The sequence below is a fragment of the Odocoileus virginianus genome, chromosome 12 (assembly GCF_023699985.2).
Source record: "Odocoileus virginianus isolate 20LAN1187 ecotype Illinois chromosome 12, Ovbor_1.2, whole genome shotgun sequence".
NCBI lineage: Eukaryota > Metazoa > Chordata > Mammalia > Artiodactyla > Cervidae > Odocoileus > Odocoileus virginianus.
This window is the reverse complement of record NC_069685.1, coordinates 64,910,903-64,938,757: the sequence shown is the minus strand read 5'-3', so window position 1 is coordinate 64,938,757 and position 27,855 is coordinate 64,910,903. Positions and strand designations below refer to the sequence as shown.

At 53.2% G+C, this 27,855-nt stretch overlaps 2 protein-coding genes and 1 long non-coding RNA gene across 5 annotated transcripts in view; 2 read left to right on the top strand and 1 right to left on the bottom strand.

Annotated features, from left to right (window-relative positions):
- The first annotated feature begins 172 nt into the window (after positions 1 to 172).
- Positions 173 to 18,508, top strand: SF3A1 (splicing factor 3a subunit 1). Its single transcript, XM_020907103.2, has 16 exons — positions 173 to 256; positions 3,810 to 3,931; positions 8,116 to 8,323; positions 9,279 to 9,536; positions 10,516 to 10,590; positions 11,576 to 11,726; positions 12,029 to 12,222; positions 13,062 to 13,179; positions 13,446 to 13,631; positions 14,327 to 14,448; positions 14,547 to 14,792; positions 15,310 to 15,517; positions 15,970 to 16,124; positions 17,063 to 17,164; positions 17,278 to 17,349; positions 18,006 to 18,508. The coding sequence occupies exons 1-16, from the start codon at positions 194 to 196 to the stop codon at positions 18,105 to 18,107; spliced, it is 2,382 nt and encodes a 793-aa protein (XP_020762762.1). The 5' UTR covers positions 173 to 193; the 3' UTR covers positions 18,108 to 18,508.
- Positions 18,509 to 18,600: 92 nt separating this feature from the next.
- Positions 18,601 to 27,855, top strand: part of TBC1D10A (TBC1 domain family member 10A) — a 36,661-nt gene continuing 27,406 nt past the window's right edge. The window contains exon 1 of one of the 3 annotated variants that reach the window (XM_070475562.1): positions 18,601 to 19,382. In XM_070475562.1, coding sequence (XP_070331663.1) covers positions 19,258 to 19,382 — 125 coding nt within the window. In that variant the 5' untranslated portion in view covers positions 18,601 to 19,257. Of the gene's footprint in view, positions 19,383 to 26,507; positions 26,800 to 27,855 lie in introns of those variants that run through there. The other 2 variants (XM_020907110.2, XM_020907111.2) reach the window with 2 other exon arrangements.
- Positions 23,549 to 26,451, bottom strand: LOC139037831 (uncharacterized). The gene is made up of 2 exons (XR_011490760.1): positions 26,085 to 26,451; positions 23,549 to 23,639 (listed from the first exon to the last, which is right to left on the bottom strand). It is a non-coding gene; the product is annotated as an uncharacterized lncRNA (long non-coding RNA).

The window sequence follows — 27,855 nt, the reverse complement described above, 5'->3', positions numbered from 1 at the left end:
GCGGGGAAGGGAGGGAAGTGACGTCACGGATAAGGGGCGGGTCCGGACATGCGTCAGCCTGGCCCCCTCAGCGACAACTCGGTCGGCCGCCGCCATCTTGAGAGCTTGTCGTACTGTTGGTGCGGGGAAGGCGCTTTGACGCCGCACCGCTCACCTACACCGAGGCGGACTGGCAGCCCTGAGCGTCGCAGTCATGCCGGCCGGACCCGTGCAGGCGGTGCCCCCGCCGCCGCCCGCGGCCACCGAGCCCAAACAGGTACGGCGAGGTCTGCACCTCCACGGCCGCTCGAGCAGGCCTGGGCCCTCCCCTCCGACGCGGGCGCTCCTGACTCGTGCAGGAAGGAGCTGCCGATTAGGAGGACTTGGGGGCACTCCAAGTCCCAGGAGGCAGCGCGCTTCCCGCCTGCCTTCGGGTAGCGGATGAAGCCTTATTACAACCGTGGTTCTCAAACTGAGGTCCGCGGACCAGCGGCACCTGGGAGTTGATTAGAAATGCTAATTTCCCACCCCAGATCTTCTAAAATCAGAATCTGCGTTTTTAATAAGACCCCACGGTGATTTATTAACGTTTGAGAAGCGCTGTGCTTGCTCATCCTCTGGTCTTGTGTGGTTAATTGGGCCCACCGGCCCCAGCCTTTGCCCCGGAGTCCCTAATTACCCAGCCTGCACGGCCCATCTTTGAATGTTAACTCTCAGCGTTTGTTCTGTGCTTACTCTAACCCCGACCCCGTCCCAGGCTCCGGTGTTAGCCAAATGAGTGAAGCACAGTTGGTGCTTTATTTAGGGAGCTCACGGACTAGTGGGGAGGCAGATAAGAGAATACAAGATACAGTTTCAGACAGCCCTTAAAAAGATTTCAATCAGCTAAGGAGGAAAGATGGGCGTCAGTAATTGACGAGTGATAAACTACGGGTATTAGTTTTTTTAAACTTTAAACTTTTTATTTTGTATCGGAGTATAGCTGATTATCAGTGTTGTGGTAATTTCAAGTGAAAAGCAAAGGACTCAGCCATGCACATACACGTATCTGTTCTCCCCCAAACCCCAGTCCCATTCAGGCTACCACATAACTTTGAGTAGAGTTCCCTTGTGATATACAATAAGTCCTTATTGGTTATCCATTTGGAATATAGCACTGTACATATGACCTTCCCAAACTCCCTAACTATTCCTCTCCCCGGCAACCATAAATTTGTTTTCGAAGTCTGTTACTCTTTTTGTTTTGTAAGTTCATTTGTATCATTTCATTTTAGATTCCACACATAAGGGAAGCCAGCGGTATTTCTCCTTGTCTGACTTATTTCACTCAGTATGACTCTCTGAGTCCATGCATGTTGCTGTAAATGGCATCATTTCATTCTTTTTAGTGGCTGAGTACTATCTCATCATGTTTACGTACCACATCTTCATCCGTTCGTCTGTCGCTGGATGTTTAGCTTGCTTCCATGTCTGGTGCTGTGCTTAGTTGGTCAGCTGTGTCTGACTCTTTGCAACCCCATGCACTGTGGTCTGCCATGCTTCTTTGTCCTTGGGGATTCTCCAGGCAGCACTGAAGTGGGTTGCCATGCCCTCCTCCAGGGGTCTTCCCAACCAATGGACCGAACGTAGGTCTTTTGCATCACAGGTGGATTCTTTACTGTCTGAGCCGCCAGGGAAGTCCAGGAATACTGGAGTGGGTAGCCTATCCCTTCTCCAGGGGATCTTTCCAACCCAGGAATCAAACTGGGGTCTCCTGCATTGCAGGCAGATTCCTTACCAGCGGAGCTCCCAGGGAAGCCCTTCCATGTCTTGGCTATTTTAAACAGTGGAGGCAGCAATTCTAATCAACATTGCTTTGATGGGCTAGAGGAGAGGTTAGGGTAGGCGAAGCCCATGGGAGTTTAAGCTAAGTTGTGTTTAGAAGGATGAATCAGTAGTTCACCAGGTAGGTGATGCAGCGGGCAAATGCCATTCTTTATTCATTCAGCGGATTTATTGAGCGCGTCCTGTCTGTTGACCACTGCAAGCACCTCTGTGCCCTGGCGTTCTCCCAGTATTTGGGGAAAATAAGCCAGGCAAAGCCACCTAGGTGCAGAAATGCCAGGTCCGGAGCAGACAGCGCCTCTGGTCAAGTTCAGAGAAGGCTAAAGTGTGGAGTTGGGAAAGTGGCACTTAAGCGCTGTATTGCTGGGGATTTGAAATTTTCCTAGCAGGCTTTTGAGAGAAGAAGAACGGATGTAAGCTGGAGGCTGACATGTTTGTGTTTCAGAAATGGAGGTAGACAGTGATGTGGAGAATTGCTTGGAGGAAAGATCGGTCATGTTATTTAAAAGACGTTGAGGACCTGGCCTGCACTGGCTGGGGCACGGGACAGAGGGGACCGGCAAGCTGACATCACGAAAGGGCTGATGGTACAGGCTCTGCCTCTAAACTAATGTGTTGGAATCCGTTCTGCCACGTGGGCCTCCTCATGGAGAGGTCTCCATTTCTCAGTTTGTTATTTGTAGAACGACAGTAGTAAGAATACCTAACGTCACAGGGCTCTGTAAGGTTTATAGATGTAATATGCTTAAAGTGCTCAGAGAAGTATGTGGAACCTACTCTATGCTTGAGAGATGTTCCTTATCACTGAATGTGGAGGTTGTGGAAAGGAGAAGAGACCCACGTTTCTGCCCTGGATGACTGGAGGCACGGTTGGCCGTCCACGAGGAAGGTGGTTAGAGATGAAAGTGCCCGGGACCATGGGCTTTCACAGCTCTGTGCCGCGTGAGAGTGACAGGGGGGTATTGGTGTGGGCAGGACAGTGCGGCCTAGAGGTGCTGGGGAAGTGGAGGACGTGCCGTCAGTGCCTGGCTGAGGACAGTGTGAGGGGGGACACCTCACATTATAGGGCAGGGGGTGAAACGGGAGCCCGGAGGGAGACTTGGGTGGAGCGGTGGGCAGGAGAGACAGGGCCCGGGAGGTGAGGATCTTGTGACAGAGTGGTCACTGGTCACACGGCCAGATAACCACAGTAACTGGCTTTAGACTGTCTTTCTTGACTTTGGCAAGAGCTCTTGACGTGAATGAGGATCAGATGGGAGGTGAGGAAGTGGGGACGACAAGACTGGGGGAACACGGGCTGTTGAGTTACCAGAGGAATGCGGGGAGAAGATGGTAGCAGTTAGGAACGTGAGGAACGTAGAGAAACTTTTTCTAAAATGAGAGGCTTGACTCTTTGTTAGAGGAAGAAGCTGGTGGGCAAAGAGTATTGGAACTTACAGGGCGGTTAATGCTGAGTATTCCAATGGTTTCACAAACCTCTTGAACATTGAATGGTGGTTTAGATCGTGGGATGGATGTAGAGGGAAAGGGCATTCGAGGCAGGAGTGACCAGCAAGGAGTTTCCCATTTCTTTATTCAGCAGACAGTGGTGAAAGATCCTGTATTAGGCACATCAAAGGGTGTGGGGATACAGACACGGCCTTCTGGATTCTGAATCATGGTTTCTCAGAATGTGGTCAGATCCACGTCCCATTGTTCCCCCTGTCTGCGTATCTCAATCACCTGGATGCTTGGTGAAAATGCAGATTCCCAGTGTCACAGAGTTGTTCCAGCTGGGGGGGAGCCAGAGAGGCTGCTCTTTTCATTGGTTCCTGGGAGAGTCCCGCGCAATCCCAGAGCAGTTGAGAGAAATGGTTCTTCTGGTGCAGAGGTTCCTAACTCCAGGAAGTTGTGATGGATTGAATGGGAGAGAGTCTGTGTTCTTAGTAATATCCTAGAGGAGTTTAATGGTGGGCATCCGACACCAAGCCTGAAACTTCAAGGCCTTCTTTTTCCTGTTTTCACAGCCCACAGAAGAAGAAGCATCTTCAAAGGAGGATTCTACCCCTTCCAAGCCAGTGGTGGGTATTATTTACCCTCCTCCGGAGGTCAGGAACATCGTTGACAAGACTGCCAGCTTCGTGGCCAGGTAACGTAGCTGCTCCTGCTCATGTTGGTCACAGGTGGGTTTTAGCACAAGAACTGAATTCTCACAAGGGTAACCCCTGGGTCTTTAGAGTGGCATTGTCCGCTTAGGCCTGTCAGCTCATTGGAGACCACAGTGTGGTGTGAGGTTGGCTGTGGGCAGGACTGGCATCTCTCACACAGTCTCGGTGGTGGCAGAGGACAGGCCCACCCAGCTCCAGCGTGACCGAGAACCTCTGCCTCCTAACCAGGCCTGAGGAAATGCCTGGAGGCTGTTTTGTCAGAGATGTGTGTCTGTGTCTGAGCTGCTGGCCGGAGGAAGACAGAACAGGGAGTGGATCAGTCTCATGAAGCAAGGACTGCGTTCCCGACCCAACTGCAGAGTGGAATAACGTGTCCCCTGCAGAGTTACTGTGAGGCCGGAGGGAGGGGACTGGGTGCAGTTCAGGTGCATCGTGTAGCTGTCGGCCCAGATGACATGGACGTCAGCTGGATTTCCTCTTGTCCCTCCCCGTTATGCTTGAGCACACCCACGCTTCCTCAGATGGAGTCTCCTTGATGGCCACTTGACTCCAAAGGTCAACCATCCCTGGATTAGGGCATTTTGAGTATCCCTTTGGCAGCCAGCAGGCCACATTCAGCTTTCAGATCTTTTGTTTGTTATCAACAATTTCCCTAACTTTTGAATTGGTTGTCACTGTTTAGAAATGAGATTGCACCGTAAGTCTGGATTTTTGGCTTCTCTTGATGAATTGGACAGTTCCTTGCATGGAAACGGTAGCTGGCCTCGAGCAGACTGCTGCCCTCAGTCAGGGCCGGCGCTCTCCAGCGAGCCACACCTTGACCCCAAGACAGCGTCCCCACCCAGGAGTGGGCTAGCTTTGGTTCAAGGCAGAGGCATCATTGAGTAGATGGGTCCTTCCTTTCTCAGTCTCCTTATGAAATGAAACATAGGAAGAGGTTCCTCTGCTTGATGTCTTTCACTGTGTCAGGCTCCATATAGATTAACTGTCCACGTTTCCAAGGCTTTGATGAGCCTGGGTACTGGGTTAAAACAGCTCTGTGCCTGTTTAAACATTACTGGGCCATGTCTGATTTAGGGCAGCAGGTATTGCGTTCATAACTTTAATATCTCATAGCAACACTCATTCTTCCCCTTTTCCCCAGATATTCGGAAGACAATAAACAGGAAAAAGGTATTAGAGGACGAATCACCAGTCTCACAACCAGAATAGTTTCAACCAGCTGTTTTCACTTTTTTCCTGTTTCCTCCTGGGCCTTGGCTTTCTTTTTTAGATTCCTGTAGTCCTAGCAGAGATACTTTCACATTCTGCTTTTTCCCATTTGCCCTGTGCTGGGAGCTTTCTCCTGGGTTGCCCCCTGGTCTCCTGATGCTGCATGGTCCCCTCTGGAGAAGATGTGCTGTGTTTGAGGTGTTGGGCCTTCCTTGACCTGGCCGACTCCTCTGTGTCTTCCTTGGAGGCCGTTCCAGCGTTTCAGTTTGGCACATAAAGCCGGAAGGAAGTCTCTGAGCATTTTCTTTCCCTTTTTCAGTGTCTTCCTAGAAGAAAACTCTGTGTGGCACATTGCTGGCTGAAAAAGCATTTTTAAAGATTTCTTAAACATTTTGCCAAACAGCTTTCCAATAATTTTGTGCCAGCCACAGAAATAAGAATTCTTCCCAAGTTCCCTTAATAATAAATCTGTACGCCCGCATCTCTAGATCTTGACTTTGATGCTTGCCCTGTGAGTGCTGTTGCTTAGTCACGTCTGACTCTTTGCGAACCCCTGGGCTGTAGCTCACCAGGCTCCTCTGTCCATGGGATTCTCCAGGCAAGAATACTGGAGCAGGTTGCCATGCCCTACCCCAGGGGACTTTCCCGAACCATAGATTGAACCCGTGGCTCCTGCCGTGGCTCCTGCGTTGCAGGTGGACTCTTTACCACCGTGCCACCTGGGAAGCCCCGATGCCTTGCAGGCATTTCTGAAATCTGTGGACTTGCTTTTGTTAGTGTTGCAGTGAAGGCACAGATCAGCTTCTCGGGCTGGGTTACAGCAAACACGCAGGGCCCTCTGCGTTACTTGTGTGGCGTTCACATGTGCTGAGTGAGTGAAAGTCACCAGCCGTGTGGTTTTTCAAAAGGAGTTTTTTCTCCCTAGGTTTGGTCTTCCCTTCCCTGCATTTTCCTGTCAAGAAACTGAAGTGGAAATTACCCTTAAAAAGTCCCACCAGCTAGGTTGAGTCAGACTCATGTTTTTTTTCCTGCTGAAATGTATTCCTTATGTTAGAGAATATAATTCTAAACTTAACATTAAGCCAGTTTAAAGCAACAGAGTCGCTTGGAATAAGCATGGCTGCCTTCTCGTCATTTTATGTTTTGGATTGTTACCAGATGTGAGGTCATGGCTCAGGAGGTGGTGGTAGAGGGGACAACCAGAGCCCCGTTTTTTAGCAGCCCTTTGAGTGGTGGCCTGGTTTAGCCACATTCACGTGGACATTGACCTTGTGTGGCTCGCATTGTTGTAAGGTGGGGGGAACACTTCATCCTTGAGCCTGGGTTTCGGCTGGACTGACGCTCCGTCACACCCAGACCTCGCGGTGTTAGTCACACCACCGAGTGTGACCAGAAGTTGCGGAGGAGCTAGCTGGGGTGCTGATGACTGCGGCCGCCGAGGTGGCTAAAGTGGGGCACAGCGTCACCTGCACCCTGCCTCCTCCAGCTGACCGGGCCAGGGCGTGGAAGTCTGAAGACGGGGTGGCCTGGCTGCCCCCAGCCTCTGGGGCTGTTCGTTGGTGTGTCTGGGGCACTTCTGAGAGCAGGGTTCTGGCTGCAGGAGTGAGGGAGGCCCCGCAGACGTCTCCTGGCTCCCAAATCACCTCTCATGTTTATAGGGCAGCCCCTTCCAACCTTCAGAGCAGTAACAGCCCCTGGGGTGTTCAGGCCTGTATGGTTCAATAGACTTTGGCTTCTCATTCACTAATTCAGTTTTCTCAATACTTCAGAGGAGAGAGAGAAGGTGGTATTTAGCCATATTGTACACATGGGAAATTTGAGTCAGAGACGTTCAGTAACTTGGTAAGTCAGTAGTGAACCCAGAACTTGAACATGTCCATATCTTGTGTCTTTAAGGTGAGTGCACTTTCTGACTGATACAGGTATTGTGGATGTGTGACACCTTGAAATATTACTGTTGGGACTCTTTATTAAAAAAACAGGGTTCCCTATACATCATGAGAGGGACGTTTTTCGTTCTGAGGGTTTAAAGGCATACACAGTGGGGACATAGGGTGTGTGTGGGGGAAACGCCTCCAGATACAGAGAGACAGGGGCCTCCCTGACGTCACTGCTCCCTGTCACGTGAGCCTGCTTTATGCAGCTGCTCGGACCCCGGGCCTTGGGGGGCAGTGTTTCCTGTATGAATCTCACCCAGTAGCAAAGGAGCTGATTATAGCCAATACTTGGACAGGGTGTTAAATCCTGTTTACATTTTTTTTTTTTTTTCTATCCTTGCTAGCTAGAGGACAGCATCTCAGTTTAGTGTTAACATATCCTTGATACCTCCCAAGCACTCAGTCATCCTGCTCTTCTACCAAGAGAACTGGTGTCAGTCTCAGCAAACTTTGAACTGAACTTGAACCATGCTGCTTTGATTGACTCTTATTGACTTGTATGACCGCCTTTTGTTAGCAAAGCCATGACTTCTATTTGAAGTAGTAACATACGCCTCCCTCCCCCTGACGCCCCCTCCCCCCCTGCAGCACCTTGGCTTCCCCCCGCCCCTGGCCCTCCCGGAGCCCTCTGCAGTGCGGTGAGGACATGTGGAGTCCTAACTAATAGACACCAGGGGATTCCCGTGCCTGCCTTTTAAAGTACCTTTTCTTTGAGGTGAATACATTTTATTAAGAGAGCAGTAGTGAGATGGTTTTGGAGATGATGAGCCTGGTGGAGGTGCTGCAGGAATGATGGAGGTCTGAGGCCCTGGGATCGCTGAGGCCTGCGCAGGCTGCAGGAGCTGGGGGTGCCGGCAGCTGACGCCAGGAGTCTTGGGGAGGTGCTCTGCTGTGCCAAGGGAGGGGCCCATTGAGTGGTGGGTCGTGGCAAGAATGGGACCTGAGTGAGCCGTATTCTGGTCTAAGCACTTGAAAGAGCTGCAGTATCGATGCTTCTCTTTTTTCCCTTTTTCTAGAAATGGACCTGAATTTGAAGCGAGGATACGACAGAACGAGATCAACAACCCCAAGTTCAACTTCCTGAACCCCAATGACCCTTATCATGCCTACTACCGCCACAAGGTCAGCGAGTTCAAGGAGGGCAAGGCCCAGGAGCCCTCGGCCGCCATCCCCAAGGTCATGCAGCAGCAGCAGCAGGCCGCCCAGCAGCAGCTGCCCCAGAAGGTGGGCGCCAGCCCTGTGCCTCGCTGCCCCAGGCTGAGGGAGGGAGACGCTGAACTGCTGTGCACACTTCACACCACTGGTGCCTCACAGGGGCTGCGTGAGGAGGCCAGTAAAATGACCCTTTTTCAGATGAGGACTCTGAGGCTCAGGGAAGCACAATTCACCCAGGGCCACAGAGTCAGGACCCTGAAGTCCAGGCTCCCAGTCCCTGCTCCTTGTTTTGACCACGGCGTCAGGGCAGTGCCACAGCGTGGCTTGTGGACCCCTTCTGGGGTGTCCCCCTCTCCTGTTTCGCCTTCCCAGCGCCCCTCTGTGTGGCCTGCCCTCACCCCCATCGCACTGGGGACGACGCGGGCTGTCCGTGAGGACACATTTTGCCTCCTGTGTAGACCTGGACTGGTCCTTTCTCCTTGCTCCCTTCTAAGCCATGGTGGCAAAGGCTGCCCCTTGTGTTACGGTGGAAAGTAAAGGTTGGAGAAGGTTCTGAGACCTTGTGGTGCAATTGACGACTCCCGGTGCCTCACGCAACCTGGTTTCCTCACCCGTAGAAAGAACTCACAGTATTTGTGTCCACCTCACGGTTCGTGTGGAGGTCAGATGACGGGTCCTCTGCATACATGTAGGGCTTCCTACATCCTCTGTCCCCCTTGGGTGGGATTTAATAAACTATCTCTGTTGGATCTTCTGCCACCCAGTTTTCGTCCTCAGTTTCAGGGCAGCAGTGGAGATGCAGAGAGAGACGGTTCTCACTCAGAAAGCCATTCAGAGAGTTGAGGCCACACTTGGCCGAGACATTGATGCTGTTTGAGTTAGGCTTCTCTCCCACCGTGTGCTGGGGCATGCGTGTGATTAACAGGAGTAGAGAGCCGTGCCATCCTCTGGTGGTGTGTTCCTGCCCCGTTTCTGGAGCCAGTCCGCCCCTTGCCTCTCGCCTCACATTCCCTTTGCATCTTAGGTTCAAGCCCAGGTGATACAAGAGACCATTGTGCCCAAAGAGCCCCCTCCCGAGTTTGAGTTCATCGCAGACCCCCCTTCCATCTCAGCCTTCGACCTGGACGTGGTGAAGCTGACGGCTCAGTTTGTGGCCAGGAATGGGCGCCAGTTTCTGACCCAGCTGATGCAGAAAGAGCAGCGCAACTACCAATTTGACTTCCTTCGCCCACAGCACAGCCTCTTCAACTACTTCACAAAGCTGGTGGAGCAGTACACCAAGGTGCCTGGGCGGGGCCCTGGGGCGGAGAGCACGCTCCCACCAGTGTTCAATCCACTCTGCACGGAGCCCTCTCCTGTGTGGGGCCTTGAACAGTCATTCAAGTCACCAGACAAGGCTTATTATAGTAACAGTGTCAGTTTTAAGTGAGCCCTCAGTTAATTTCCCCTAGTGGGCTGCTTCCAGGGCTAACTGCTTCCTGTTCCTTCTCCCTCAGAACATGGGTATGGACGTCTGGCACTCTAACCTGAGGGCGCTGGTGTGTCTCTAGACCTGGAAACTCTAGGAGCAGATCTGTTCCTGGGGAAGGGGGACAGGGAGGGTGGAAAGGGGCTGAGCTGCTTTGCCAGCGAGGGGGATATAGTTGGGCCAGTTGGAAAGAGTGGCTCTTTTACACAAAGCCACCATTTGTTCTCTCAGCAAATAAGCTTTGAGTATCAGGCGCTGTGTCAAGCTCTGGATATGTAGTAGTGAACTGAAGACAAAAATCTCTTGTCTTTATGGAGACTGGTCTAGCAAGGGGGCAAGAAGCAAGCGCACCGCTAGTGTGTGTCGGATGGTGATAAACACCGCGGATTAAACGCTGCAGAGAGAGCAGGGCATGGAAGGCCGGGGCGGGGGGGGACCTGTGGGCTGCAGGCTTCAGCCTGCAGGGACCCTGGGGGCGTGTGCAGAAGCCTCAAGGCAGAGCCTCCTGGGGGCAGTCACTGCTTGCTGACGGTGTGCATGCTGGGCTGCTGGTGCTTTTGCTTGCTTCCTGCTAATCCTCGCAGTCTTTTAAGCTGACAGTGCCACCTTTAAGTGGCGGTGTCACCATTTTGTAGAAGCAAACCAAGTTACAGAGGTTAAGTGACTTGCCCAGCGTTGCCGTCAGGTGAAGCTGAGGCTGGTCCCGTAATCCCGTGCTCTCCTTTCTCCTCCACGGGCCGCACTGTCCCCTCTTGTGCTGCACTGACAGCTGCCTTAACGCTTTGTGTTTCAGATCTTGATTCCACCCAAAGGTTTATTTACCAAGCTTAAGAAAGAGGCAGAGAACCCCCGGGAAGTGCTGGACCAGGTAAACGGAATTTCTTCTTTCTTTCTTTCTGATAGTCTTGTTTATTTGTGGCTGTGCTTTGTGCAGGCTTCCTCTGGTTGTGGCAAGTCGGGGCTACTCTTTAGTGCGGTGCGTGGGCTTCTCGTGTCACGGAGCACAGACTCTGGACATGTGGGCTTCAGTAGGCACAGCACGTGGGCCCTCAAGCGCTTGGGCTTAGCTGCTCCGAGGCATGTGGAATCTTCCCAGATCAGGGTTCCAACCCGTGTCCCCTGCGCTGGCAGGCGTGCCACCAGGGAAGTCCAAAACTGAATTTCTTACAGCCAGTTTCTGACAGCACAAGTTACAGCACAAGTTCTGTTGTATGTTTGGAAATGGTCTCTGAATCGGCACCTTGTTATGCTCCAGGCACAGTCGTGGTGGGAAGAAGGGCCTTGAGGCTGCAAAGGCCAAGGAAACCTGGGTTCTCTGGTCCCCACCCTGCCGCTTTTCTCTCCACGTCTCTCGGTCTCCGGTTTTCTTCTCTTGCTAGAAGCCAGCTTTTGAATGGGTTCTTGGGCGACAGCTGCCTTTTGAAGTCCGGCTTTCAGAGTCAGGAGACCAGGCATGTTGATGCTGGCGGTTCTGGGAGGCTGCTTGAAGCCTTCTGTTTCGCAGGCTGTCAGGCTGCCGCGACTTTTGTGGGCACATGGTTGTCACACGGACTTCCTGGGAGGGAGGAGTTTGCTCACCACCCGCCAACTCAAGCAAAAAACTGAGGTTCTAACAGAGCCCTTGGGGCCCAGACGGAGGTCTTTGGCATTCAGATTTTCAATTCTGTCCAGACTCTGGGCCTGGCCAAAACCAGATGCAGATTCCGTAGTCTGCTCCAGGAAGTCCCCCTGGTGGGCAGAGTAGCCTCCTGTTCTGAAGGAGATACTGTCTCTGGTGAAGTCCCTGGAGGTGACAGCCTCCTCGGGAGCCGACCCTGATTCAGCTCAGCATTGTGCTGTTCCCCTCCCTTCAGGTGTGTTACCGTGTAGAATGGGCCAAGTTCCAGGAGCGTGAGAGGAAGAAGGAAGAGGAGGAGAAGGAGAAGGAGCGGGTCGCCTATGCTCAGATCGACTGGCATGACTTCGTGGTGGTGGAAACAGTGGACTTCCAACCCAACGAGCAAGGTTGGTCTGTGACTCCTATTAGCAGAGCCAGGAGCTTGGCCCCATCATCCTGGGGGAGTGTGCCAAGCTGTCCCCGGGGAGCAGGAGGATCCTGTGGAGGCTTCTGTCTCCTCCCTGTTCCCAGAAGACTTCGGTTCTCCCGCTGCCCCAGTTACACCCAGTTCAACAGATAGCATTGTGCCCGGCCCTGGGTGGGCCTCTGGAGGTGGGAGAGAGACCAGGCGGCCCTAGCCCAAGAGCTGAGGGCCTCTGATGAGAGTGTCTGTGGGGCCCTCCCTTGACCCCTGCTCACCCTCTGCCAGGGAACTTCCCCCCGCCCACCACCCCGGAGGAGCTGGGGGCCCGGATCCTCATTCAGGAGCGCTATGAGAAGTTTGGGGAGAGCGAGGAGGTCGAGATGGAGGTCGAGTCTGATGAGGAGGACGAGAAACAGGAGAAGGCAGAGGAGCCTCCGTCCCAGCTGGACCAGGACACCCAAGTGCAAGACATGGACGAGGTGCACTCCTAGGGGGCCTGGGCTGGCTCTTCCCCGGAGCCAAGGGGAGGGGGTGCGCTCCTCCATCAGAGTGAGTGCGCCAGCCCCCTCGTGAGCCCTGAGAGGAGGCCTGGGTCCTGAATAAGGCGTCCCTCTTTCCAGCTCGGGCAACAAAGATTCCTTCACAGGCGAGGCTCCGCGAGCTGCGCCGGCCTCTTTGGTGACCTTCCTCTGTCCAGAGGCCCCGCTCGCTACCGCCCCCAGGCTGGCTCTCCTTAGGGAACCCCTCTCTGCCGCATACTTGGACGCTGTTGAGCCTAGGCCCACACGATCAGCAGTTTCCAGAGCTTTTCTGAGCGTAGCTTGTGCTTTCTCTGGGCGCCTCTGCCCCTTCGAGCCAGGCCTCCCCACAGGCTTAGAGCCTCCAGAGCCAAGCTGCTTTCCTCCCCTCGGAAAGAATTTGTGTGCAGCCTGAGAAGAAAGGCCCACATGTCTGTGGGAATTGACTTTTTCTCTCCCTCCCAGCATTGCTCCTTGCGCGGCTCCCATTGAGCGCTGACTCGCCCCCCGCGGCCCTCCCCAGCACGTTAAGTGCCCTTGGCCTCCTGGGACTGCCTGGTGCCAGCTGCTGGAAATGCCTGGGCAGAGTGTCAGCACCACGGCCCCCAGCGCTCCCATTCATGCTGTGAGGAAGCTGCTTGGCCTGCTGCCGGCTGGCCCTGGCTGCCTGGGGAGCTCAGCACAGGGATGCCGGCCGGCAGGGGCCTCGGCTGCTTGCCACCCTGCGAGCTGCCGGGCTTAGCTGCAGGGAGGTGGCTTCTCATTCCTGCTCTGAGTCACACCACTGCCTTGCTTTTCAGGGTTCGGATGATGAAGAAGAAGGGCAGAAAGTGCCCCCACCTCCGGAGACACCCATGCCACCTCCTCTGCCCCCAACTCCAGACCAGGTCATTGTCCGGAAGGACTATGACCCAAAGGGTGGGTTCTGTTGTTCCGCCTCGTGCTTCTCAGACCGTCTGTTTGTTTCCAGGATGGCTGGAGGGGGCTTGTCATGAGGCATCGATAGCCCCTGTGTTGTGGGCCTCTCGACAGGGTGTGGGGCTTAGTTGTCCCTGGTGCCCTGGCACAGTGCACAGGGCCTCGGACAGCACGGCACTGGGGGGACGGTGCAGGAATGAAGCAGCACCCTCTTAACCCAGGCTGCCACCCAGGGTTCTTACTCGGCCGTCTCTGTTGCCTTTCAGCTTCCAAGCCCCTGCCTCCAGCCCCTGCTCCTGATGAGTATCTTGTGTCCCCCATCACTGGGGAGAAGATCCCTGCCAGCAAGATGCAGGAGCACATGCGCATTGGGCTTCTCGACCCCCGTTGGCTGGAGCAGCGGGATCGCTCCATCCGTGAGAAGCAGAGTGATGACGAGGTGTACGCGCCAGGTGAGGTGGGGTGTTCCCCACTCTGACCATGCCCCTTCTTTGACCGAGCCCTTTCAGCCCATTGGAGTCTCTAAATTAATAGTCAACTGTAATCAGATGTAGAAAGTTTTGAGGTCAGCAGGAGGTTTTGAGGATAGGTGCGGGCTAGGAAGCTACAAAAGAACCCCCCATTTTCTAGAAGCCCTGCAGAAGATTCCTGCAAAGGCGGCCCTGAGACGGGTGGCGAGTGCCTATCGGTATCCTGGAGCAGGATCTGACTGCAGCCAGGAGGGGTGCTCACTCCCAGGCCATCTTAGTGTGGAGGCTCTGGTGGCTGGAGGGCGCTGTGCATCTTGAACTGAGACACGTTGGTCCCTTGACTGTGAGAAGCAGCCCTTTAGGGAAGGAGGAGACTGTCCTGGAGGATGGAGACCCCACTTTTAGAGTCTGGGCTCTTCTTGCCACGCTGCTCATGTGGCCCTGTCCTTTCAGATGCCTTTCATTATGTCGGCGTTTGACACGCCTCAGTTTCCAGGCCTAGTGCTCATCAGGCGGCCTTCCCCAGGCTGAGAGGGCCGGCGCAAGGCTCGGACCCACAGACAGCTGTGTCCTGTAAGAACAGTCTCCGCCTGCACCAGTAGAGCCACCGCCTTGTTGGACGGGCAGCAGGTTTAGTTTCCCTCTCTGTCGCCCACCTCTCTTCTCTGACTGTCCAGGTCTGGATATCGAGAGCAGCTTGAAGCAGCTGGCTGAGCGGCGTACCGACATCTTTGGTGTGGAGGAAACGGCCATCGGTAAGAAGATTGGCGAGGAGGAGATCCAGAAGCCGGAAGAGAAGGTGCAGCTGTGACTCTGAGTGCCTTTCCTGCTGTCGGCGCCCCACCTCGGGATCAGTTCCGGCAGCCCTGACCGGCTCTGGCTTCGCTTCCCACTCAGGTGACCTGGGACGGCCACTCTGGCAGCATGGCCCGGACTCAGCAGGCCGCCCAGGCCAACATCACCCTCCAGGAGCAGATTGAGGCCATCCACAAGGCGAAGGGCCTGGTGCCGGAGGATGACACCAAAGAGAAGATCGGCCCGAGCAAGCCCAACGAGATCCCCCAGCAGCCGCCGCCACCGTCCTCAGCCACCAACATCCCCAGCTCGGCCCCGCCCATTACGTCGGTGCCCCGGCCGCCCGCGGTTAGCCCGCAGCCAGCCCGGACGGGTCCCTGGGAGCTGGGTTCCCTGGCTTGGACAGTGCTGGCTCAGGGCAGCAGTCTCACAGGAGCCCGAGGGCAGAATGGGTCAAGTCAAGAGAAGGGAACCCTTTAGTTAGAAGTGGGGACCTCCAGCCTGACCTTCCACTTGTGTGGGAGGGCTGGACACGGGAGGGAGGCGGGTGGCAAATGTGAGAAGCGGGCTTGGGTCAGGGAGGCCTGGAGGACTTAAGGGGCCGTGAAGGACCGCTGGCCTGACTACAGGGGACTGAGTCAAGGGCAGTGTCTTCAGTTGCTCTCTCGTGGGTGGAGTCCCAAGTGGCAAGAGTGTCGCTCTGGGTCTCTCAGTGTAGTTCCTGTCAGAGCCCGTGTGAGGCTGTGCTCTGAGCCCCAGGGTGCTGAGTCGAAGCTATCCAGCACCATCCCTAGCGGCTGCTGGCAGGTGTGCCTTAGGATGCAGCCGTGGATTCCTGTGACCCGTGGGTCCCTTCCACCCACAGATGCCGCCTCCCGTCCGTACCACGGTTGTGTCCGCAGTACCCGTCATGCCCCGGCCCCCGATGGCGTCCGTGGTCCGGCTGCCCCCAGGCTCGGTGATCGCCCCCATGCCGCCAATCATCCACGCGCCCAGGATCAATGTGGTCCCCATGCCTCCCTCGGCCCCTCCCATCATGGCGCCTCGCCCACCACCCATGATTGTGCCGACAGGTCAGTGCCTCATGTCGCTTTCCAAGCCACTGGGTCAGTCCTGCAGGCCAAGTCCTGAACAGAGCAGTGGCTGAGGAGAGCCTTGACTTTGTTGTGAGAGAGCCCTGAGCTGGAGGGGGTTGGGCTCCTGGCTCCTGGGGGAGACAGGCTGATGAGGCAGTGCTGGGGTATGTGCACCCAGTGGGGTCAGGCCTGGACGGGCACTGATCCTGTTGGCTGCCCCTGCTCCATCCATTGGTCCTGCCCCTCCTCCAGTTTCCTGCTACCCAGTCTGGGCAGGCTCCCGAGTCCCCTGCCAGGGAGCTTACTGGCTGCCAGACTCAGCCAGGAGAGGTCTTTCACGCCTCTGACTGGGAGAAGTGGGAAACCTGTGCAGTCTCCCCTCACTGTCGCCAGCCGGGGTCCTGGGCTCCTTCCTCCCACTCATGTGGCTGCTCGCTCCTGTCCTGCAGCTTTTGTGCCCGCCCCACCCGTGGCACCCGTCCCCGCTCCAGCCCCCATGCCGCCTGTCCACCCCCCGCCTCCCATGGAAGACGAGCCTGCCTCTAAGAAACTGAAGACCGAGGACAGCCTCATGCCCGAGGAGGAGTTTCTGCGCAGAAATAAGGCACGTGACCCCAGAGTGCTGCCCACACCTGCAGTGTCTAGACTAGTTGAGGGGACCAGTCCCGCCCCCATTACACTCCTTGACCCACCTATGCTGCTCCCATGGTTTTGGCTTCTGGGACCTAGGTCAGCTGCTGGAGGCCCGTGAGGCTTCTAAGCACATGCTCAATGTGGGGTCAACTGTTAGCGATCCCCCTGGTGTGAATGGTCATGGAGGCCAGCAGGGAGACCCAGCTGCACAGGCAGCAGGACCCCGGTATGAAAGGGGCTCTGGACACAGGAGGAAATCCTGGAGGCAGTTCTTCATTTCTTTGTGACCTTCATCTCCAGTTGCAACCTTCAAGAGTCTTGTATCGTAGGGATCTTGTTGGGGTACTGGGAACAAGGACTGGGAACCTCGGCACTTCCGGGGCCTGGGGAAGCTGGCAGGCTCCAGTGAGGAGACAGAAACAGTCCCAGCCCCACTGCCCCAGGGCATTTGAGCAGATCTTTTTTTTTTTTCCCTTCTGACAGTAGTTTCCATTTCTTGAATACCTACTCAAGTGCTGGGAGAGAGCCACACCTTTTGCGGAAGGCTCACAGCGTCACCATCTAGCAGTTGTGATTAGCTGCTTCCCTGAGTTGGGAACCGAGGTCTTCTGACCTCATAGTTCATGTTCTTTCCCTTGTGCTTCTGGAGGCTTGCAGAGCACTTTCACGTCCCTTCTCAGCTCCAGCCACACCAGTAGGCAGGGCAGGGATCATTCTAAAGAAGAGAGAGCAATTCTTGAAAGGCGGAGTGATGTGTTCCACGTCACAGGTGGTGTCAGTAGTGAATCAGGCCAGAGTCCAGGAGTCCCTATGGACAGGTGACGTTGTCTTGAGGGCCTGTGACTAGGAGAGCATAGATCCTGGTTGACCCAGGACTTCCCAGGCATAATGGCCATTCCTGATTTGCAGGGTCCAGTGTCCATCAAAGTCCAGGTGCCCAACATGCAGGATAAGACGGAATGGAAACTGAACGGCCAGGTGCTGGTCTTCACCCTCCCCCTCACAGACCAGGTAAGAGTTGCTGCCCCCAACTGGCCTCAGGCACAAGGGCACCAAGGCATCAGGGGGACGCTTCCTCCAACTGACCTTAGCGAGGGGTGACTGACCGCTCCTCCGTCCCACAGGTCTCTGTCATCAAGGTGAAGATTCACGAAGCCACAGGCATGCCAGCAGGGAAACAGAAGCTGCAGTACGAGGTGAGTTGGGTGTCAGCTGTCCTCGTCCTCTCTGTTGTCCCAGGAGCTAAGTCACTTGTGGGATCGGCAGTGGGGAGACTCCTGGTTGTGGCCATGTGAGTCCATCCTAGAAGCCATGATGCTGGCGGGGGGTGCTGGGGCAGGTTCGTTTGACAGGGTGAGTGAGGCTCTGGCAAGGTCACAGCAGTCTTGTGCGGGGTCTGGATGTCTCAGTGACATCTGGGGACAAGACTTGGGGGTGCTTTGGTAGGTTTCTGTCCGGGTGGTGGAGCCACTCCGGTGAGTGTGGTCTCAGGTAGCCTGGGTTTGTGCTTGGACACAGGTGACAGTCCAGCGCACCTTGGTGCCTGCCAGATCATGGGGGACTGCTGTGTTCGCCCTCTTTGGACTTTGACTGATACCTACTCCAGGCCTGTTTCCTCATCTGTAAAATGAGGCTTTTGGACTAGTTGACCTCTAAAGATCTTGTGATTTGAGAGTTAAAATTCCATAGGTTGATCAGGGCCAGATTCTTGGGAGTGTTTTACTCCCGCCCTGCGCCACTCCTGTTCCTGCCCCCGCTGCCTTCAAGCCCCTGTGTTTGCTAAGAGTGTTGGGAGCTATGAAGGGCCACAGTGCCTGAGGCATTGGGCTGAGGCATTCCTTCTATTTTCTAGGGCATTTTCATCAAGGATTCCAACTCGCTGGCTTACTACAACATGGCCAACGGTGCCGTCATCCACCTGGCACTCAAGGAGAGAGGTGGGAGGAAGAAGTAGAAGAGAAAAGCCTGCTGTCAGGTCCTGGCCACTGCCGTTTTGCCTCTCCTGCCCCCACTCCCTGTCCCCGAGCCAGGAGACCCTGACTTGCACAATTGTGTCCCTCTTCCTAAGTTTAGAAATTCAAACTGGCCTGCAGAGTTCCCCACCCCCACCCCCAGTGACGCAGAGGGCTTTCTCAGGCTCTCTCCTCTCCAGTGGTCCCTGGAATCCCTTTGTGTTCGGGTCTTGGTTTGAGGGCGTTCATTTGTTCAGGCAGCCTGTTGGGAAAGGTGAAACCAGGGATGTCCTGTAGGATGTTACCATAGTGCCAAGTGGCTCATAGAGTATGGCTGTCATCATCGTTAATCATTTTGTATTTTGCCATGGGCTAATAAACCTCTTCAACCCTTCTTGTGAAATCACTGTCATGAGACTTGTCTCCTGGCCACCCGTGCCCTGTCTGGACCTAGGAGTATGGCACAGTGCCTGTGGCTCCTCTTCTGTTCTGAGGAATGCTGGGCTTCTAACTGAATTCTTGCTTGCATCAAGTCTTCTATGGCTTACGTATGTTTTTATTGCCCTTTTGAAACACATGGATCTTCAAAAAGCATAGCCCTGTACGTGTAACAGACTAATACGGAATACCTTCAACATGCCAGCACCCCAGAAGAACACAGACTGCTGGGCTGCAGTTCTGCGGTCAGTGGGCAGCACGCAGATGAGACCAGAGGTTGGCGGTTTCCCACAGGCCAGGGGTCACTCATCACCTGATAAGTGACCTTGAGCAGGTGGCTTATGCAGAGTGAGCACAAGTATATGATGAGGTTTTTTTCCCCAAAATGTATTTATTTTAAAAATACTTCATTGTTCCAAGGCCGTGAACTGTCTTTGTTAAACTTTATAGAATTATCCAACTACTCCTTACTGTTTCAAGCACTTGATCACTTTTAATCAGGTGAGTGCTGTGCGGCTTGCAGGACCCTGGCTCCTGGCCAGGGATTGGACCAGGGCCAAGGCCGTGAGAGCCCAGAACCCTAACCACTAGGCCAGCAGGGAACTCCCCGAGTCATGTGATCCTGGTGTGGGTGTTCTGTTTCACACGTGAGTGAACTGGGCACAGAGGCTGAATCACATGCCCACAGTCACACAGTAAGAAGATAAAAAGAGAATGTGTGCAAAACACTTGTCGCAGTCCTCGCCTGCTCGTGGGGCCAGGCTCAGGCGGTTATTCTCGGAGTCGTGCTGTCACAGGGAGGAGGATGCTGCTGTGCGTGGGTGTTCACAGGGAGGAAGGTGAGAGCCTGTTGATAACCATTTCCTGGGTTTAAACCTAATGTCGATTTCATTCTGAAGATCTTAGGTGTTTCTCCCCTGAGAGTCCCCAGTGCCTTTTCCTTGCAGTCCTTCCCTTTCATCCTGAGAAGTCATTTCCCAGGTCCAGAGGGGGAGGCCATCCCCGAAGTCACAGTCTTCTAGTCACCATTCCTTCTACCGCCTCGCCAAGCTCAGTTTCCAACTCTAGATCTTGGGCTCAAGTGGCCCTTTGACAGTGCCAGTTATGTGGCTCCATTACAAACTGCTCACATTCGTAACTTGGTCAGTGGGAGTTACTCCTCACTCTGACATTTGCTTCCCGCCTGGTAGCTAGAAATTTCCCCCCGGGGGCCAGGACTGAAATTTGGCTTCCTGAAGCTCCAAGGTTTGGGTGCCAGAAGTGAGCCAGCTGTTGGCTGCTTCTCCATGACCAGCACCAGAAATCCCCCTGGAGAGCCCCTGGGTCTTGTTCCAGGAGGGAAGGGGGTTAGTAGAACTGGGGGAGTCCCACACTCCAAGCCCTCCTCTCTTCCTGGTATGGCTCTGGGACCAGCCTCTCCTCTGCAGATGGGCAGACTTCACGGGACTTCCGTGACTGAGGCTGCGCCTGGATGTTGGGAACGCTGCTGGCGGAATGTCGGTGAATGGGCCCTTTGAGCCAGCTTCCCGGAGCTCCTGAATGAGCATCTGTTCTGGCTCGCCCGTTGACCAGGCGGCCCTGTGGTCGCCAGTGGCCGCACCCGGCAGGCAGCCCAGCTCTCTGCACTTCTTGTTTGGAGCCTGCAGCATGTAGGCTGCCCCTTGCTTGCACAGCTTTTCTGACCTCAGTTGCATTCCTCCGGGGATTATCTGGCCCATTTTCTAGATAAGATGGATACCCCGAGGCCAGCAAGGGCTCTGGAAGGCTAAAGCTGCTCTAGTATTCCTGGTGACCACAGCATCCTCACACCCTGCCAGACTGTGAAATGGGGAGAAATGCTCCTGTTGTGAGATTTCTGGGAAAACTGGGCCTGGCTCGGTGCTTTTAAGGCTCACTGATTTTGAAGACTTGCACTAAGGAATTCAGTTCCACCAGCTGCTTGAAATGAAAACCATGTGGCCCATTGGAGGCCACTAATGATTAGACCCATTTCACATTCTAAAATTAGGTATTAAGAGAATGTGTACAAAAATTAGAATACTTGAAATATGTGATACACTGTAATTACAGCCATCCTTATAGGTAATATTTCATTTATTCCTATAATGCAGAAATCAAAAGCAAAAAAAAATACAATATAGCTTATTTAAAAGTCCACAAATGAGTATGTAAGATTTTAAAAGTTTGCTTCTTTAAAAGTGAAATGTAAGTTCTTAAAATTGTTAACTGATTTGGGGATTGATCTTAACTGTGTATGTTGCTTTATTTTTAAAATACATGTAAGTGAACAATTCTGGTACCCGAGTCATACAATCCATGATGCAGGACAGGATACCCTCTTATTCCTTATCATATAGTACAGAGAAGGGACTCAGTTCAGTTCAGTTCAGTCACTCAGTCGTGTCTGACTCTGCGACCCCATGGACTGCAGCATTGGAAAAGAGAAGGTACTACTGTTGTCTTAAGCTGGGGTCAACTAAACAAGTTGGTGTTCCCTACCTCTGAGCTGTGGTGATGATTAAATTAGAGATAGACCTGTGTCCTAGTACAGAGTGAAGGAATACAGCCTTCTCAACACTGAGCAGTCAGTTCAGTTGCTCAGTCGTGTCCGACTCTGCAACCCCATGGACTGCAGTATGCCAGGCTTCCCTGTCCATCACCAGCTCCTGGAGCTTGCTCAAACTCGTCCATTGAGTCAGTGATGCCATCCAACCATCTCATCCTCTGTCGTCCCCTTCTGCCTTCAATCTTTCCCAGCATCAGGGTCTTTTCTAAGGAGGCAGTTCCTTCACACCAGGTGGCCCAGGGCTTCTGCTTCAGCATCAGTCCTTCCAATGAATATTCAGGACTGATTTCCTTTAGGGTTGACTGGTTTGATCTTACAGTCCAAGGGACTCTCAAGAGTCTTCTCCAACACCACAGTGCAAAAGCATCAGTTCTTCATTGCTCAGCCTTCTTTATGGTCCAACCCTCACATCCATACATGACTACTGGAAAAACCATGTCTTTGACTAGACGGACCTTTATTGGCAAAATAATATCTCTGCTTTTTAATATGCTGTCTAGGTTGGTCATAGTTTTTCTTCCAGGGAGCAAGTGTCTTAATTTCATGGCTGCAGTCACCATCTACTGTGATTTTGGAGTCCAAGAAAATAAAGTCTCACTATTTGCATTGTTTTCCCATCTATTTGCCATGAAGTGTTGGGACTGGATGCCATGATCTTAGTTTTTTGAATGTTGAGTTTTAAGCTAGCTTTTTCATTCTCCTCTTTCACTTTCATTAAGAGGCTCTTTAGTTCCTCTTTGCTTTCTGCCATAAGAGTGGTGTCATCTGCATATCTGAGGTTATTGATATTTCTCCCAGCAACCTTGATTCCAGCTTGTGCTTCCTCCAGCCCGGCATTTCGCATGATGTGCTCTGCATATAAGTTAAATAAGCAGGGTGACAATACACAGCCTTGTTGTACTCCTTTCCCACCATTGAACAGAAGCTACCAGAAGAGTCATCCACTGGATGGATGGATGGAGGAAGCATGTGAGCCTGGAGCTGCTACCATGAGGAGTTCTAGCTTGAGGATGAAGTGACCACAGGAAGGAGGACAAAGAGAAAAGGGGGCAACAAGGCTGACATTCTTGGTGACAACCTCTGAATCAAACTGCTCCTGCAGCTTATATACAAAAAAGTGAATTTTTTTAAGCTGTGGGACCTACTAACCGCAGTTTTGGGCTAACCCCATTTGCGTTGTCTGCCAAAACAGTCTTAACTGTTAGCCTCAGTGTAGGGATAAAGAGCCTCTTGATGAAAGTGAAAGAGGAGAGTGAAAAAGTTGGCTTAAAACCCAACATTCAGAAAACTAAGACCATGGCATCCAGTCCCATCACTTCATGGCAAATATATGAGGAAACAATGGAAACAGTGAGAGACTTTATTAACTAAAAAGCCATGGTTTTTCCAATAGTCATGTATGGATGTGAGAGTTGGACTATAAAGAAAACTAAGTGCTCAAGAATTGATGCTTTTGAACTGTGGTGTTGGAGAAGACTCTTGAGAGTCCCTTGGACAGCAAGGAGATGCAACTAGTCCATACAACCAGGAAATCAGTCCTGAATATTCATTGGAAGGACTGATGCTAAAGCTGAAACTCCCAATACTTTGACCACCTGATGCAAAGAACTGACTCATTGGAAAAGACCCTGATGCTGGGAAAGATTAAAGGCAGGAGGAGAAGGGGACAACAGAGGATGAAATCGTTGGATGGCATCACCAACTCTATGGACATGAGTTTGAGTAAGCTCCCAGAGTTAGTGATGGACAGGGAAACCTGGTGTGCTGCAGTCCATGGGTCGCAAAGAGTCGGCACGACTGAGCAACTGAACTGAACCGAAGGGATAAAGAAGCTTTATAGTTTGTTTACTCTTCACAGGCTCCTGGGCACCAGCTATCTACTTCATGAACGTCAGCTCTGCTCTCATTATAGATAAAGACTATGATATCTGGACATCTGTTTGCTCCTGGCGAACACTGACATTTCCTGAGCATTTTCCAGGATCCAGGATGGTGCTGACCAGAGGCCTGTGTCAGGGCCTCATATACTCCTACTTATGACGCCAGTAAGATAAGACTCGCAGGTTTTCACCACATTCCTGTAGGTCTGGCCATGCATCTCTCATCCTTTAAAGAATATAGCAGCTGGTCTACCAGGGTATTTCACAGTGTTGCCAAAGGCCTCTTATTTTGTGCTCCAGTGAACCACATTATTGTTCAGGGCATTCCTTTGGACCATCCATTCATTCATTTCTGCTTTCTTACTCCATTCAACTACACCATCTTCTGAACCTGCTTCCCTTTCAGGGCCTTCTGCTTGCTGCCCTGCTTGCTGTATTCTGTTTTCTCAGAGCACTGCAGAGAGCCTTCCTCATTTCCTTCCGCCTCCACTTCTGTCCACCCCTCCCCCAGAGTTACTAGAGTAACATGAGATAAGTTAAAGAGCTCTGGAGCCAGAAGTAAAGAACTGTAACATTTATTTAGTACCTACTGTATGCTGAAGGCTTCAGAGATGGTCCACCAACTCTTCACCAAGTAGTTACTGACATTCCTATTTTTTAGAAGAGGAAAACAGGATCTGAGAAGCTAAGCAATTTTTTTTTTTTTTAATTCTGACCACAACACAGGGCATGTGGGATTTTAGTTCCCTGACCAGGGATTGAACCCACCCACCCCCTGCAGTGGAATTTCAGTCTTAACCATTGGACTGCCAGCCAAGTCCCAAGCTAAGCAATTTTGCATGAGAACATCCAGTTACTGAGGGGCACAGCCATGAAGTGAAGTCTCCCAAGCCAAAAATTAGGAAAACTCCCCTGCTACAGCCACAGATTATGGTGGGAGACACTCAAGATAATAATGAATTTGCAAGTGTTTGGCAAACTACAGATGCTGCCACTCCTGGCTCCCATTGACTGGGTATTTCCATGTGCCAGATGCTTACCACATACTATCATACTAAAAATCTCAAGGCAAAAACTCCAAGGAGACATTTTTTCATTTATTTACATTTTACAGGTAAGGACATGGGCTCAGAGAGAAGTGATTTGCTCAAGGTCACACAGTTACAGCAGAGATTCAAACCAAGGGTGGTGGTCTTTTTTTTTTTTGCCATCCCATGTGGCTTGTGGGATCCCAGTTCCCTGTCCAGGGACAGAGCCCATGCCCTCGGCAGTGAAAGTGCCATCATAACCACTGGAACACCAGGGAACTCCCCCTGGATGGTCTTATGTACGAAAATTAGAAGCTGGAGCCTCAAGGCCTTAACTTGAGATAAACATCTATCCAGTCTCCTAAGGAAGGACACTGGATGCTTCTAACCTGCCCACCCCCACCCCAAACACCCCTGGAGTGAACATCACTGTACAGGTGCCTCATAGAGCTGAATGTGTTTGGGATATGCGTGTAGAACCAGAATTGCAGTCAAAGGGCTGTGGATACTTTGCCAGACCTGGGCTTCACATCTGATCCAGGCATGTGACTCTCTCTTCCAGGGAGCTGGGACTAAGAGCCCACCACTCTGGAACTGCTAGAGAGGTGGAACACATCCTCCCAGACTGAGAATTTAAGACCAAATAGCACATGCTCACCCCTGTGTCTGTTATTGCCCTGTTTATGGAAAATCAGAAGCCTATGGAATGTCAAGACTGCACAGTGAAGTCTTCAAGGATGTCTGAGCCACAAGGCATTAAGGAAACGGCTGCTTTGGACCCCTTAGCAGCCTGTCCCAGGCTCTGCAGCTCAGGCTTGGGTCTTCTGGTCCCTTCTCCTCTCTAAGCCTGTCTCCCAATAGGTCTGCAGGGGAGTGTCAAATGACAATATGGTTGTGACTTATGAGCCATGAAGTACTGGACTGAGGTGAGGAGTTACCATTAAAATTCTACAAGTTGATAATCCCTGGGTCAGAAGTTGGCTGCCGGGAGCTAAGTCTATATAAATGCTATTAGCCTGTGCTTCCCAATAGAAGCTGTTGGTAAGCAGTAGTGGTAGACACTCAGTTGTGTCCAGCCCTGAGACCCTATGGACTCTGGCCTGCCAGGCTCCTCTGTCCATGGGATTCTCCAGGCAAGAATACCTGTTGCCAAGAATGCTGTTGGTAAGAACTAGATTCAAATCTTGGCTCTGCCACAAGCTAGTTCTGAGACTTCAGGCAGCTGACATCACTTCCCTGCACCTCAGTTTCTTTAACTGTAAAATGAGACTAAATAGTCTCTGTTGTTTAGTCGCTACGTCATGTTGGACTCTTTTGTGATACCATGGACTGTAGCCCGTCCATGGACTTTCCCAGGCAGGAATACTGGAGCGGGTTGCCATTTACTTCTCCAGGGAATTTTCGAGACCCAGGGACTGAACTTGAGTCTCCTGCATTAGCAGGTAAATTCTTTACCACTGAGTCACCAGCAAAACCTAAAAATAGTATCTACCTCCTTGCTAAAAGATTGCAAGAGATGGTGTGACCAATTTGGAAAACAGCTTGCCAGTTCCTCAAAAGGTTAAAGACCCAGCAATTCCCACTCCTAGCTATCTACCCAAGAGAAATGAAAATGGATGAACCTTGAAAACATCTGAAGTGAAAGAAACCAGACACAAGGCCACATACTGTATGATTCCATTTATATGAAATGACCAGAAAAAGCAAAACTATGGAGACAGATTAGTGGTTGCCAGGGACTGGTAGAGGAAGGATGGGGAGTGACTGGTAAGGATAGGAATGAATTTCTTTTTGGAGTGATGAAAACGTTCTAAAAATAGGTTACAGTGATGGCTGCACAACAATACAAATATTCTTAAAACACAATTATATACTTTAAATGGGCGATTTTTACGGTATCTCAATAAGGCTCTTGGAAAGATAAGAGAAAGTAGGTAGAATTCGTTCAGGGCAGTGAGTGGCTCAATAGTCGTTGGCCATTATTCTTATTAATTAGGTCTCCCTAATAGGCCCCAGAAGCAGTGAGCAGGGGAAGGAAAAGGCTGCTGAATTTCTATCTCAGCCTACCTCTTCAAGCTGCCATGTCCCTGGGCGAGTCCCCGAACCCATCTCCTCAGAGCTACTCATAAATGAATGGGAGAACAATCCTCACCCACGTCTTTAAGGTCTCGCGAGGAGAGGGCGAGTGTTCCCAGAGGGCGCCCTCGGTCTCTGCCTGCGCGGTGCTGCAGGTATACGCCAGGCAGAGGCTAATCCGGAAAAGCCCTAAAGCTCTTTCAGGTGAGCTCTCTGTGATTGGCAGCTCGGGGGGAGGGATTCGGGTGACGGCTGCCCCGCCCCCTCACGTCGGGCCTGTTGGCGCCAGCCTGGGGGAGGTGGGCGGGCCCTGGGGTCCGCGGCACCCATTGGGCATTGCGGGGAGGAAGCGCCGGGGAAGTCCTAGGGCCCCGCCCCCGGCTTTGCGGCGACCAATGGGCGCGGCGCGTGGGCGGGGCGTCGGCGGCGTCGGCGGAGGTCGGGCGGCTGAGGCGGCTGAGGTGGCCGCTGAAGCTGAGGCGGCGGGCGCGGCCAGGATGGCGAAGAGCCTCGAAGAGAACGGGCCGCGCGCGCCCGCTGCTGAGGGGAGCCTGTCGGGGACCAGGGAGAGCTTGGCCCCGGGCCCCGACGCCGCAGCCACCGACGAGCTTAGCTCTCTGGGCTCCGACTCAGAGACCAACGGCTTCGCTGAGCGCCGCATCGACAAGTTCGGCTTCATCGTGGGCTCGCAGGGCGCAGAGGGCGCGTGAGTATCGCCGGGGCTCGGAGCCAGGGGATCAGGGGCCGGGGTAGGACCCGGGGCGGTGCCTCGACGCTGACAGAGCCGCTCTCAGAAAGGACAGACACGTCTCCCTTCCAACCGGGAACAACAATCTCTTATCTCCTTTGCCCCACCCGCACCTTCCCCCTCCCCCAACCCCCGGCGGACTGACCCGCCCCTAGGAAGGGCCTCGAGTGCTCTCCTCACCTGAGCTCACAGGTCGACTGATACCTTTTCCAACCCCAGCGCTGCCACCCTCGCCTTAGGGCTGGTTGGCTCGGCCAGCTCCCGACAGGCTCACAGGTGGTCTCCCCTCCCCCAACAGCGCGGTATTCTCCGTATCTCGCCCCCTACAAGACCCACTGACTTCCTTGTCTCAGCACCCGCCACCGCCACATCAGGGGGACACCTTAGGCTTCAGAGGGACGGGCTGCCCTGCCCCCACCGCGCTCGGGCACAGACTGACCCTCATCTCAAGGTACAGGGACCTCTAGATAGACTGACATTGGTCACCTCCCTCCCACCTTGGGATAGACAGTCACTTCCCCTCATGGAAGGGACAGAGAGTGCCCCCCTCCCCCTCAGAGGCAGGTTTCTCCCTGTCACCAGCAACAGGTGGGCAGGCACTGCCCCTTCCCAGTACCCACAGGGGGACGGTATCTCACCTCCAGGACAGACTGTCGGCGCTTCCTCTCCAAACGCAGACTAGGGGGCAGGCAAGGAGACAGCAGGGTCCCCACTCGTAGCACACCTAGATCCTCCCACCCCGGGGCCCCCAGCTGGCAGGCAGAGCAATGTGAGACGGTGGAGCAGCACCTTCCCTCCAAGCGGGGTGAGCTGAGCAGCCACATTCTGCCCCCAGTCCTCACAGGGATCATGTGTATGGGTTGGTGATCCCTCTAGGAAAGATGGACTCCAGAGCCCACTCACATCCCAGCTGTCCTGTCACTTGAGACCAGTGTTCTGCACAGAACTTACAAGCCTCCCTTGAGATGTACCTCCCCTTCAATAGAGAGCGCCACACAGTCACCTGGGAAAGCC